Source organism: Protopterus annectens, chromosome 8.part0, assembly GCF_019279795.1.
Source record: "Protopterus annectens isolate FY-2018-M chromosome 8.part0, PAN1.0, whole genome shotgun sequence".
Taxonomy (NCBI): domain Eukaryota; kingdom Metazoa; phylum Chordata; order Ceratodontiformes; family Protopteridae; genus Protopterus; species Protopterus annectens.
In genome coordinates, this window is record NC_056741.1 from 1,534,160,662 (window position 1) to 1,534,174,872 (window position 14,211).

Below are 14,211 nucleotides of genomic sequence, written 5' to 3' on the forward strand. Positions count from 1 at the left end.
TTTGGTCACCTTTAGCACCTGCTGCACATCTTCAGTAAAAAAAAAAAGATGCTTAAAGGGTATCAACATTCCATCATCCAGACAGTTAGCTAAAGAGTTTCCAGACTGGGATGTCTCAAACTCCCCCTGTCTTGTGTGACTAAATCCAATCTCTGAGAAAGCTTACGGTAATTTTCCTTGGCGAGATTGAAAAGAAAGGAGAACCTCTGTTGCCTTGGCCAGAAGGGAGTAATCACCACAATTTTAAAAGATTCTTCTGGATCTTTAGAAGAACTCTGGTAATGAGTAGAAGGGAAGAAAAGCATACAAGAGTATTTCCATCCCTGAGAATTAAAAAGCATCTGTTTTCCAGGACTGCCTACAAGTAGCCCCCCCCCCCCCCCAAGATGAAGCCTCCATGTGTGTGTGTGTGTGTCTATCCCAGTCCTTGATGAGCTTGTCTGCAATAATGTTCTACTCTGATGGAATATATGAAGCCTGCATTTTTCTTGTGTGTACTCTGGAAAATGCAACACGGTATCCACTGATGCCATTGAGCCTAGAATACTAAGAAACTCCCTTTCAAATGCTTGGTTTTAGCTGGAGAAAATCAGGATCAATTGGTGGAACATTGCTACTTTGTCTGGAGGGAGAAAGTCTCTTCCCATGGCTGAGTCCAGTGAATAACCCTGGAAAACTATCCTGTGACATAGGATAAGAGATAACTTTTGCAAAATTATTTGAAAGTTTAGACAGAGCAGACATTTCTGCTTTGTTACTAAAGACTCTTGATAGCTAGAAAAAGACTCTGTAAAGATAAGGTAATCATCCGGGTATGAATGCCTTGGTGCCTGCATAAACTGGAACAAGGCATTTTGTGAATACCCTTGATGCAGTGGTGAGTCCAAAGGATAAAACAGAGAACTGATAATGTAAGCCAAACATAAGAAATCTTAAACACCTGAAATGTTTAGAAATGGGAATGTAGGGCTAGACACCCTTCAGATCCAGCTTTACAAAGAAAGGTAGACTCAGGGTCAATAGTGCACGATTTGGAAGGGATAAATAACATCTTCAATTCTGGAAACCTGATATGAAATTTTAAAAGCAGAAAGATCTGGTACTGGCCTGCAGGATACTTGGGAACTAGAAAAACCCATGAATGATGACCTTTGCTTAGAAGATTGAGAGGCACTGATTCTAGGAATCCTTGAGACTGCACATTGTACAGAATGGGAGAATAAACAGCAATCTGACTCCTCCAAGATAATGAATCCCATGGAAGGGAGGAAGAGATTCCTATTAATAAGCGTACTCATGTGGGATTACCTTCAGAATACAAGACCTGAGACTACTTGATACCAAAAGGGGAGAAGAAATTTCAGGGACTTAGAAATGTTGCCAGGGTGGTAGGGAGATACAGCCTGAAAAGGTGGATAGATTGTGTTTCATTTTTGAGGCTTTCACCTTCTTCAGAGTTTCTTTTCAATTGCATTTTACCTCCTTGATTACTAGCCTCCTTACTTAGGTACTGTTTGTTGGGAAAAGGAGCTGAAAAGTAGAGGAAAACATTATTTGATATAAAGTAAGCATGGTCTCACTCTCTCACACACATCCGCATCTATGGAACTGGCTCTCCATCCAAGTGAAGCAGTGTTCCTCCCTAAGCCAATTCAAGTGCAACTTGGACAACTGGATGGGAAGCCAGAAATTCATCCCTGGTTTGGCACCTATGTCTCTAATGGACACAGGTAACCTGTAAATGGTTCATCTCCCCAACCCCTGCTTACACCTATCAAGAACTTGTCAGAGATTTGGGATGTATGGCTAGGCTTAAAAAGGCCCTTGTGGTCGTTAGCCTGGTAAACACCTATGAACACATGCACACCAATATTTTTCAGCTTATCAAAATATAAGAACATAAAATACATAGCTTGTGAACTGGCTTACCTTAGAAATAGGCAGGGAGAGGTCCCAAAAAGGGTCAAATACTGTTGAGCAGTAATTGCACTCACTGCATGTCAAGGAGCTCCTCAGCTGTCCTACGAAAAGGTCTGACAGAGAAAAAAATACTTATGAGTCTGAATTCTGCCACATACAAGAGCTATGAGCTGTAAAAATAGAACTTTTCTGACTAAGCTTTATCCTCTTTTTCACAATGCAGATTTCAACAGCTGCTCTTTCTTTAGCAGGGATTTAGAGTCATATGAAGCCTTTATATTTTTCCTGTCCTTCTTTCCTTCATTCTTACTTATTGATTAGGCTAAGGGTGATATAGTATGATGTTAAATCAATTACAAATTCTCCAAAACTATGTGCAAAACATATGAGAGTCCTGTGTTAAGAGTTGTAACTAATTTACATCATAGCATGCAGTCACAGTCATCAAGATTTCTATTCTGAAGGACAGCACAGCCCATTCTGGTTGGGGAAGGGGGTCATCTGATCTGACCCAAGACGTTATCCCAATGAGAAGGGAAGGCCATTACTGCCATTTCTGGTATCTAAGAGCCATGGTATAAAGACACTGAAAATGGTTACTTTCCCCTTTTTTTACCTTGTGGAAATGACAGACACCTGACTTAGTCACCGCAGTACACATGTAAGCATGCTGTAACAGAACAGCAATAACTAGCTGTCTAAAATTATATGGTTGATGACTTAAACAATATTTCTTGTATCTTTATTACAATAATCTTAATAAAGAGTATAGCAAACTGCAGCATTTGTATTTGTATTTATTATTCAGCTAACACTATATTACATTTACTTGTTTTTTTCAGCACATACTGTCAGTAACTCAACACGTTCTGTTATTCATATGTGTTCATGTTATGGCTTGTTATCCATCTCATGCTGTCTTTATTTCTCTGTCCTCTTTATTACTGTTTTATATACTGCATTAAATTTGCTGTTTCATATTGTTCAAACTGCCCATAATTTTCATTGACTACACTTGTTTGGTGATTTCTCTCCATAAGACTCCATAGAAAATGAGAAATATAAGCTGGACATCCCATTTAACAAATGTAAAATAAAGAATAAATTACCGACTATCCGACTGTCTTCTCTCTCCAAGTACTTCTTCCACATACGTTTTCCTTTCTCCTCATCACTGCAGTGAGAAAACAAATCGGTGATTATTGAAAGAGAAAGCAATGATATACAAACAGATTCTGACAGGAGATAGTGGGACAGCTTGGCCCACTTGGCCTGTACATTTTCATACGTGACAGATACTACTTATCTGACAATGTATTATTTTTCCAAACTTCATAAGACTTGCCTTGTGTCAATCCTACACAGTCATGAATACCGCTACCATGTTTGACTGATACTAGGTTAAAACATTTTTTCAAGTACAAGTATTTGACTTGAGTGTATATATTTTATATTATATATAAAAGTATAAATATATAAATAAATAAATAAATCATCAAATCCTCCATGAGCACTACCCTCTACATTCTGATTCTGTCCTCTTTTGCTAATCTACTGTTGAAAGATGGCCCCATCTCAGGTACTTTTGACCAAGATACTTAAAATCATCTGTGACATCTCCAGTCCCTGTCTTTACAGGTACATGTACTGAAATTCATTAGCCTCCGTCTTTATGCAACTTCTGATGCTGATGATATACCTTTTGTTTCTCTCCTCAGAGTGCCTTCAGCCTGTTTAAATCCTGGTAAAGTTTTCTCCAGAGAAAAACTCAGCACTCGAAAGTCTCAGCAACTGTACATAAAGATGCATCTTCTCAGCTTCCAGTTTTCTTCTAGTGACTATACATATTGGAAGCCCACCAGCTAGTGGATCTTAGTTCTTTTATTAGTTCATACTTTGGTAATCAGGTCAACATACTGAACTATTTTCAGGTGCATGCTGGTACAGAATAAAAATACAGAAAAAGTACAATACACAGTATTGTTTATGTCTCAACAAAAACAATAAGGTATGGCATGTAAAATGGCACTATAGAACATGTAGAACAGAACAGAACAGTAATGTGGAACACAACAGCAATGCATAAGAGTAATATAAAACATGGAAAATAGTATGAACACTATGTGTAACAGCGATATGCAACATGTAACCCAGTTCTGTGGTACAGACAGATAAAGTATTGACTGCACCCTTAATGACCTGAGACAGATAAAGTATTGACTGCACCCTTAATGACCTGAGTTCAAGTAGTGGCTTGGATGCTGGACATGACAGAAAGAGAGTAAGTGAAATGAGTAGCACATGGCTTGCATGTCCTGGGGAAATGGACTGTTGGATACATGTGCTCCTGTAGATGAGGACGCTTACATGAAAGACAAGAGTTGTTACCAACAGGATGTGAAGTTGGCACTCCCAAGTCGATGTCAGCATCCCTTGGGGATTTATGAGAAGAAGTATGCATGCATTCTAGAAGGGTGTGGGAGGCCCCCGTGGTGATGCAGATGCTCATATCTGCCATCAGAAGAACACAGACTAAAATGAAAAATGCACCCATAACCAATTCTTTTAGTGAAAGAGGACTGCAAGGGAGAGGGGCAGTACTTCTTTGACATAAAGGCAATTAAGGTCCATCCTGAGACACAGGTGAGCCTGGTTTGCAGCAGTGAAGCCAGGCCCCTCTTGCCATTGGGACAAGGACCTATCCCACAGCAGTTGGACAGATGCAAAAAAATTTGCAGGAGTACAAACTACTCCATAAATGTCTGTACAGTAATGTTATCAACACTGTTCCTATATATTGTACACATTCTGTAGTACTGCACAGTACTCCTTGTTAAACAGTATTATTATTATTATTATACATACTGTGTTATACTGTTGCACATGTTCAGTAGTACTGCACAGTACTCCTTGTTGAACAGTATTATTCTTATACATACTGTATCATACCATTCCACATGTTCCATGGCACTGCACAGTACTCCTTGTTGAACAGTATTATTCTTATACATACTGTATCATACCATTCCACATGTTCTGCAGTACTGCACAGTACTACTTGTTGAACAGTATTATTATACATACTGCATCATACTCAGGGCTACGGAGAGCACCCCTGCCTTAACAGGCTATACCTCATTTTACATATTCTGACCCCAAAATGAGGGCGTGAAGACTAAGGGTTGTGGAGGCTCTATCTTCACTAAGGACAGGCACACCTCCAACCTGGTTTGCCAGTATGACACAATGGAACTACTCCAGGTGCAACTGATGGTTGGCAAGACACTCATCCAACTTATAGCCGGCTATAGACCCCCCTCCATGACAAAGGAGACCCATTCCTCTTACCTGGATCTACTCATCAAGGTACTCCCTGATCCTTGGTGACTTCAACTACCCTACCATAGACTGGGTGAACTATTCCTGCACTAATGCGCTCACTCAACAACTCCTTGACTTCATCAGTTCTAATGCACTACACCAGCTCATTTCATCCACCACAAGGGTAGATAACATTCTGGACTTGTTTCTCACCAACATGGGTGAGTGCTGCAGCACTCCCATAGTATGTTCCTCCCTGGTGAGATCAGATCATCGGACTGTCTCATTCAAAGTTTCTATCCCACCCAACCCCCCCCCCCAGCTGTGTTCAAGTTAAAAAACTTCTCATAAGCTAACTACAACCTCCTAAGAGAGGATATCAGCAGCTTCACACTACCACCCCCTTCCAGGGATGCAGACAACTATGCTGAACAGTACACCAGTACAGTATACAAGTAGCTGTACAACTGCCATACCCAACAGAACTAAAACCTGGTCCTCAAGGCAAAACAAACATGTTTGGTGGGCATCCTCTATCAACAGGCTTTACAACAAATGGAAGAAACTGTTGTCCAAGGGTAAAAAGGAACAAATTCCAAATTGGGAAAATTCCCTCATTAGCCTCAACAAGAAAATTAGATCACTAGTGAAAACCTCCAAAGCCAATTATGAATTGAAACTAGACTCCGAAACAAAGGGAAACAACAAAGCCTTCTTCAGTTATGTCAGAAACCACCATGGCAAGGCCCAGGTTTGTTCCAAATTAGTGGCTAAGTTTTTTTTGTGGATGTTCATTAAACCTTCTCTAGTACTCGTGGCGAGTTGTTATTTCAATTTTTATCAGTCTACGTTTTTAAGTTTTTTTATTGTTCCAAATTAGTACTTAACAGTATCTCTTACACTGATCCTGCTGACTTAGCCAAGCTGCTAGCAGACAGGTTCAGAGCAAACTTCACCCCCCCCCCCAAGGCCCTTTTGACATCGCCAATACTTGTCCCATACCTCATATCTCTCTAGATCAAGTGTTAAAGGCCCTATCCAAAGAAAAGAACACAGCTTCCATGGGACCTGATAGTATCTAAAATTTGGCTAATTTGCCACATGGGAATTGGTGATCTTTGCTGAAAAGATCCCTTTTAGTTTTCAAACATCAATAATTTCAACAATGATGTGTAAACTGTGATCAGAATGTTTCTTGTCCTGGGTGAAATTACTCTCAGAACAGAGAATGCAGTGTAGAAGCATCCTTTCTTTTTCAAATAATTCTTTTACGACTGAAATTTTTCTCATGAATAGTTTTAAAAGTCTTGTAATGATCAACTTCATACAGCAACATAATATTGCTTATTATCATGAATTCTGACGCAGTCTGAAAAGTTAATGGAGATATCACTACTTTGGGCCAAGATTATTTATTGAGAGTGCTCAACTTCCTGTAAAGTTCATCATAACAGTGACAACAGTTCCACTTTTGAAGTCATCTGCCATTAGGTGATCCACAATACACCTGCACAATACATGCTAACAACTGTTTCAAAGTTTTCACATTTGCTGCCTGGCTTACACATGGCACAAAAACAAGAGCTTGAAAAACTGCATCTAAAACGTAGATGTAAAACAATGCATGCTCCTTGTAAAATGCCTCCTGTGCTAAGACTCACAATTCATTCTTTACTCACATTTGACCTCCTTTTCCACATAACTCTATCTTTACAAAATTCTATGCACATCTGCTAACAATGGAATTGTTTAAAATGAAGTAAACATATACATACGGTAAGTAATCCAAATCTTCAATGACAGCTTTAGAGCGAACGGTAACCCTGTTCACTTCATTATGGAGTCCATCGAGCAGAAATCTTAAAAACTCCTGGGCATCCTGTTGACTACAGATGGAGAAAGAGAAAGAGAGAGCCATCAGATGCCAATGTTTATGTCTTGTTTTGTCTAATGAACTTTATAAGAGTTACAGATGAAATAACACTTTCCCAGCCCACAATTTAAGCTTACTTAAATGTTACAATTTTTTTATGATTAGTGCTTCTGTAAAGGTGAGACTTGAAAAGTAAACTTTCACAAAATTTATATTATTTGCTATTCTCCGTCTCTGGGCTGTTACTAAGACTTACTGTTAGCTATTTACCCATGATGTACTTCTGTCACTTTATCATACTTATGAAACAATAAAAACTTAACAGAAGACATGTGGTGTTAATACAAAATTACCTGTACTTCAAAAACTCCAAAACAGCAAGTAATGAAAAAAGCTGACAGTGTACTTTTGGTATGAATGAAATAATGGTTAAAGTGTGTAATCACTGCCAAACAGGTCACTTATGTGTCCCATAAAAAATAATTGGGTACACTTTTAAACAAAGTTGTAATATTCTTTTGACATTACTACAGCTCTCTGATTAACTGTCTGGCAGTTACTTCTCTCACATTAACCATGTAACATTATAGCAATAACCCATGCCTGGTAGTGGGTAATGCTGGATTTACCCACGGTTGGTGTGGTTTGGTCACGAGGGCGAAGCCCTCGTGACCAAACCACACCAACCGTGGGTAAATCCAGCATTACCCACACCCAGGCATGGGTTATTGCTATAATGTCACACAATGACATTAGTCATTTCATATTATTAATTCCTGTCTCCCATACAGGAATTCCATATTTGTATTTCCAGTTCCGCAATACGCTTGGGTTTACTTTCCTGTCAGCATTTAGAGCACCTCACATGGCAAAATTCATCTGTACTGACTACACTATTTGAGCAAAGTGAATGGAATGAGTAGGGCATTTTGAGAATATATAGGAAGTGGACATGCCAGTGAGGAATCCAGCTGAGATGTCAGTGTTTATACTTGATTGTTCTAGTAGAGCATGTCAGACAGAGTTGGTAATAACAACATTTTTAAGAGTTGCTTTAATTTTTCATTTCCACTCTTTTAAGGACACAGAGGTAATGCAATCACAATTACTATCCATTCCCCTGTTTCTCTGGACTATATTCAGAAGTGAGGTAGAAGGCACTGCAGTTAATTTTATGGGTCATGTGACAATATACTTACTTGTAGCCAACAAACCGTGGCGCGTACTTCTGGATCTGAGTCTTGAATTCAGAGGGGCTCACTACATCATTGGATGAAGATGTCCAGATTGTCTGTAGCAGTTTGGCAAACTCTAGAAAGAAATAAGAAAGTGGAAAGGATTAGCACCAAGGAACAGATATTACACACACACCTTAAATATTTTCATTCCCTTCTACCCTTATTCATTCTTTTATCAAATCCCAATAATATAAAGCCATTTTTAAATTTCATTAAAAATGTTTATGGTGTATATTTTATTATATAAAAAAGTTATCCATGTCTGATTCTTTTCATATTGTCTGCATACACTGTATCATTACTGTATGTACTTTACCAACTACCAACTCATCCATGTATACATACGGACCATAATTTCCCAAGTGCCCTGGACAAACATTTCCTTGTCACTATGAATACCACTTTGAGCCTTTCTTTGGAAAGAGGCCACAAGCTTAGTGGAACTAACCAGATGAACAAAACATAAGTATAAAATTAACTTTGTGCATTACTTCTTTGAAAGATACACTAAAGTATAAATGCAGCAACAATCACGTACCATTATCACACTCCCACCACTTTTAAAAGTAGACCCAATAGCAGCATAACAAATATTGCAGGTCAAATTACACTATGTTACATCATCCATATAAGCAGCATTGCTATGATAGCTGTGATATCTCCCCAAAATAATGTTCTGATGTATGAACCCTTTACTTTGTTAGATTTTTTTTAACTCTTCACACATTTTACATACATCTAAAAAGAATGCATATAGTTTTTCATCATCTTCCATTGAGGTCACATACATCATGTGACAGCATTCTAGGACATCTGGTAATGCAGACATCACGGGACAGCATTCAGGGACCCCTGGTATAGTAAAATGATACTATTCCACAGTAAGTTGCTAATGACCTAATACTCTGATATCCTAACTGAAATAACTCTGGCAATTTCTACTTTCAGTATTTGTCTAGGTTTAGTTTTCACACTTAATAAAAACTATAAATTATATATGTTGCACTTTGTAAATATTCCAGAAAAGTAGAGCAGTCTTTCCTCGTCCTATATGTTTCTTCATTTATTCCCCCATTCCTGCCTACCAACTAACAGATGGGTCCCCCTCCACTGATGAAAAGCATCGTTGTTGCACTGCAGTGGAAGAGATGGGGTGATAGGCAGAAGCAGAAGACTATTCTGGCAGTTGTAATACACTGGCTGTCACTTTTCTCTGAATTAGCTAAGAAGGCCATTAAAGCACTGTGTCAAACACCTTCCACATGGTATCACAGCAATTTACAAATTTTATGCATCCATAGCTCAGCTTATTCCCCAAGTGACTGCGGTTTTCCTCATTCTGGCTCATCTGACAATATCTGAATTTACCATCTTGTCTGAAAGACAATTACATGATTGCATCCCTAATTTCTTAAAAATGTATGCTAATGGTACTCCTGACTTTCTGTCCTCTTCTTTTTATTTTGTGATAACATGTCTGCAAAATTGCAAATCTGCACAGCTTCTCATGGAATTTTTGTCTATACAAAATCAAATTTCATTATTAATATTCATTGACATGCTACAGTAACTACAGTTCTGATTACTGTTTATGGAGTTATTAAAATATGACATGGCCTTGTGGTTATTTTCCTACTTTAAAATTCAATATGAAGTAATGTTATGGCAACTGCTTCCTGAATATTGTTCACAGGTTCATAGGTTCAAATGAACACTTAACCCATATGAACACATGGACCTATGAACTACTTCTTAAATAGTGTTATGAGACTGTTTACTCTAATCCTGAAAAGATCTGTTTGGTGGCACTAAAATAAGAAATATTATTCTACATTATGCTTGATAGTTTACTAAAGACCAAATAAATATACTGTCAATTCATGCTGAATACAAATCACCCTTATCCTAATAAACATAGAAGCACTACAGATATAGCCCACTGTAACAATGTGGGGTTAAGTCCTAAAATGTGGTGTGGTATTTGTTTCAGTATTTTGGTACCAGCTCATAGTTAAACTATCAATTTCTTAAACAAAGAATAACATTAAACGTTTAAACTAAAATTACAAAATAAACTTCAAAATAAATTTAGCAGCAAAGATATGTATTCTCCCTTTCCTGAATATCGAGAAGCTCATTCTTAGCACAATACACTGTAGTAACAACTTATTGTGCTGTGAGCTGTAAAATGTTACCCAGCAGTCCGGTAACCCCTGGAATACCCCCCCCCCCCGCATGATAAGCGGTGCAGTTCATTACCCTTCTTTAAACACAACTTAGATGGGGTAGGTTTTCATACATTTACTCTGGAATTGACAGGTATGTCCCTCCTGGACAAAGGAGATACAGCGTGGGGGAGGGTACTAGCAAGGCATAAATGGTCATAAGACTTAGTAGCCTTGGAATATTTATAAGCATATGAATATGTTTCCATACATTTCTGTATCATAATGACATTTGCATTGCATTTTTAAACATTAAGACTGTATGCATTCTCGCAAATGTTGTTAAATGTTCCACTTATTCACTGTCACCCATTCGCTATGTTTTTACACACAATCTTTCTCAAATGCCTTAGTGGCTGTAATATTTATTTTTTTTTCCTTTTTGTATTACTAAGTGCATTTCTTACTTCTTATAATCTTTGAAATTATAGCCCAGGTAGAATCTGGAAAGTGTCTCTGGAATACTTCACTTACCCTGTTAACAAAGTATGTATAGACAGATAAAAAAAGAAATCCACATTTTAAATATTCAAGCATAACTTAAGATGTGATCTACAGACTGTTGCCAAGCATTCTACCCTCACTCAATTTACGGAGGACTCCATGCTCGTATGCACAGCCCCCAGAGAAGGGACACACCATCTAACAAACTACTCCTATCTCCTTCAGGGCACACCATCTAGCAGACTATCCCTATCTCCATTCTAAGTCTCTTCTGCTATATGAAGATTTACTGCAGACTGACCCATTTTAGGAATGAATGTATTTACTCTACATTGCACTGTGCTTGTTTACTAGAACCCATGTACACATTTTTTCCCTACAAAAATAAGTTGAACTATTCTGATATTACTTACATGTTTAGCATTTTACCTGGGAGGAGCCTGAAACTGGTCAGTAACTGATCAGTGTACTACCCCGATAAACAAAACCTACTTTACAGCCCTCTTCTGTTCACAAGCCTTCAATTGAACATCCAAACTAAACATGGACAATAGTTTAATAGAATAACTAGCCTTGCAGCAAATGCCTCCTAAAAAGCTCATCACTGTGCAGCCCTTATCAACTGGAAAGAACTCCCTTACCACTTCTGACAAATATCCTTCCCTAAAAGCCATGCTTCAGTACTACTTTCCTCACAGACGTCTACATCTATAAGATAAATTCCTACTATCTCATCATTAAATCCAAAACATTAACCAGAGAGTCACTATACTCCACCTGTTTATTTTATCTATGGAATTCCCTTCCTCTCATTCTCAAACAACAAGAGAACCACTTTCAAAGATTACCTAAGGGAACACTTTACAGCATCTTGGCAATACAACCATCCATCTCCCAGAGAATAGACATTTACAGACCCGACCTAAGAAATATGTACAACAAACAATAACTTCCAAGCAAAATGTTCAACCTCCTATTTAAGCTGAATGAGCCTTTTGGCACAGCTGTAAGAACCTATGCAACCTCTCACAGAATGTATTCTCTTCACCAACTAAACTGGCTGGAGCTACCTAACCTCCTCACTTATACCCAACTCATCCAGGCACACAAAATCTTTGTCCCTTCCCTTGCCACTACCTTTGAAATGTATGAACCAGAATGACTTCTAAGATCTAATTCCCAAAATCTAATTAAATTGCACAAACTCACACGTCCATCTGGGAATCACCTAATATCCTTCTCTCTTGCATGCCTCTGGAATTCTCTACCATCTCCTATCCACATCACCAGCAGTCTCTCCTCATTTAAAACTTTGCTGCACTCACGCCTAACTTCACAATAGAAGTGCTCCCGTTCCCATCCTACCTAATTCTTCTAATACACTTCCTACTCTCCTAGAACTAAATACACCATCACTGCCTCCTATAGTTCCACAGCTCAAGGAAAAAAAGTATTTTTTATTGCTGTTTAATAAACTATACTGATGTATCCTATCATTGTTAACCTTTACTTATCGTATTTACTTTGTATTCCTCAACATTCATATGTTAAGTAACCAATGTACCAGTTCATGTCTCTGATTTTATAATGTATCTGTATCTTCAATATTAACTGTAATTTGCTTATCTTAATGTATCTGCATCTCAAATTGTACCTTAAATCTGAAAATGTAATGTTTACTATGTAATGTGGAGCTTTTCTCCCCGGGCCTCCACTGAAAACGGGCTCCTGAGCCCAGTGGACCCCCCACCCCAGTCATCAAACTGAAATAAATAAATAATAAATAAAATAAATAATCTGTAATGTACATGTGCAATGTGTACTATGTATTTGTATTTTTCTGGAGCTTTTCTCCCAGGACTCCATTGAAAACGGGCTCCTTGTAGCCCAATGGACTATCCTGGCAAACAAACTGAAAATAAATAAATAAATGTATTGTTAATGTAGTTTTTCACATGTACAGGTAATCTCAAGTTAAATACCAATACCAATGACAAATTACAGACCATAATACTCACCAGACTCTAATATTTCACTGTTATGTTAAAGGTTAGTAAGTCAGCATTTCAATTACCTTTTTTTTAATTCACATTTTCTCCACAATTGTGTCTCCGGCAGTATTTTATTGTATTTTCCTCGCTGAAACACAACTGGATAAATTACCTGACCTTGATGCATACATACATCACCTTTCTGAGGTGAAGGTGCCATAGCTGGATACATTACAACAGATAAGACCACGTCAAAGGCTTGAATGAGAAAATAAGTTTGTTTTCAGCTAGTAGTATTTTTCCTTCTTTAGCCCAGTATCCTGGAAGCTTCATTCCTTTTACTTAACATACTACTGTCACAAAAGTTATGTATATTGACAATTTTGAGATGCCATACAATTCTAGAGTGCCAAGTGATATCTACAGATGCACCATATTGTATTTTGGTTCACTCTCTACACATACACCATGCTGTACTTAGGTTTACTCTCTACAGATACGCCATATTGTACTTTAGTTCACTCTCAACAGATACACCATATTGTACTTTGGTTCACTCTCAACAGATACACCATATTGTACTTTGGTTCACTCTCTGCAGATACCATGTTGTATTTTGGTTCACTCTCTATAGATACCATGTTGTATTTTATTTCACTCTCTACAGATACACCATGTTGTATTTTGGTTCACTCTCTACAGATACACCATGCTGTATTTTGGTTCACTCTCTACAGCTACACCATGCTGTATTTTGGTTCACTCTCTACAGATACACCATGCTGCATTTTGGTTCACTCTCTACAGACACACCATGCTGTATTTTGGTTCACTCTCTACAGATACACCATGCTGTATTTTGGTTCACTCTCTACAGACACACCATGCTGTATTTTGGTTCACTCTCTACAGATACACCATGCTGCATTTTGGTTCACTCTCTACAGATACACCATGCTGTATTTTGGTTCACTCTCTACAGATACTCCATGTTGTATTCTGGTTCACTCTCTATAGATACCATGTTGTATTTTAGTTCACTCTCTACAGCTACACCATGCTGTATTTTGGTTCACTCTCTACAAATACACCATGCTGTATTTTGATTCACTCTCTACAGATACACCATGCTGTATTTTGATTCACTCTCTACAGATACACCATGCTGTATTTTGGTTCACTCTCTACAGATACACTAT

General features: G+C 38.0%; 1 protein-coding gene across 4 annotated transcripts in view; it reads right to left on the reverse strand.

Annotated features, from left to right (window-relative positions):
• The window catches only part of USP2 (ubiquitin specific peptidase 2), a 763,545-nt gene that overhangs the window by 68,075 nt on the left and 681,259 nt on the right, over nt 1–14,211 (reverse strand). For all 4 annotated transcript variants that reach the window (XM_044081123.1, XM_044081124.1, XM_044081122.1 and 1 more), the window contains 4 exons: nt 8,314–8,425; nt 7,017–7,127; nt 3,030–3,094; nt 1,930–2,033 (listed from right to left, as the gene is read on the reverse strand). In XM_044081123.1, the coding sequence (XP_043937058.1) occupies nt 1,930–2,033; nt 3,030–3,094; nt 7,017–7,127; nt 8,314–8,425 (392 nt within the window). The remainder of the gene's footprint in view (nt 1–1,929; nt 2,034–3,029; nt 3,095–7,016; nt 7,128–8,313; nt 8,426–14,211) is intronic.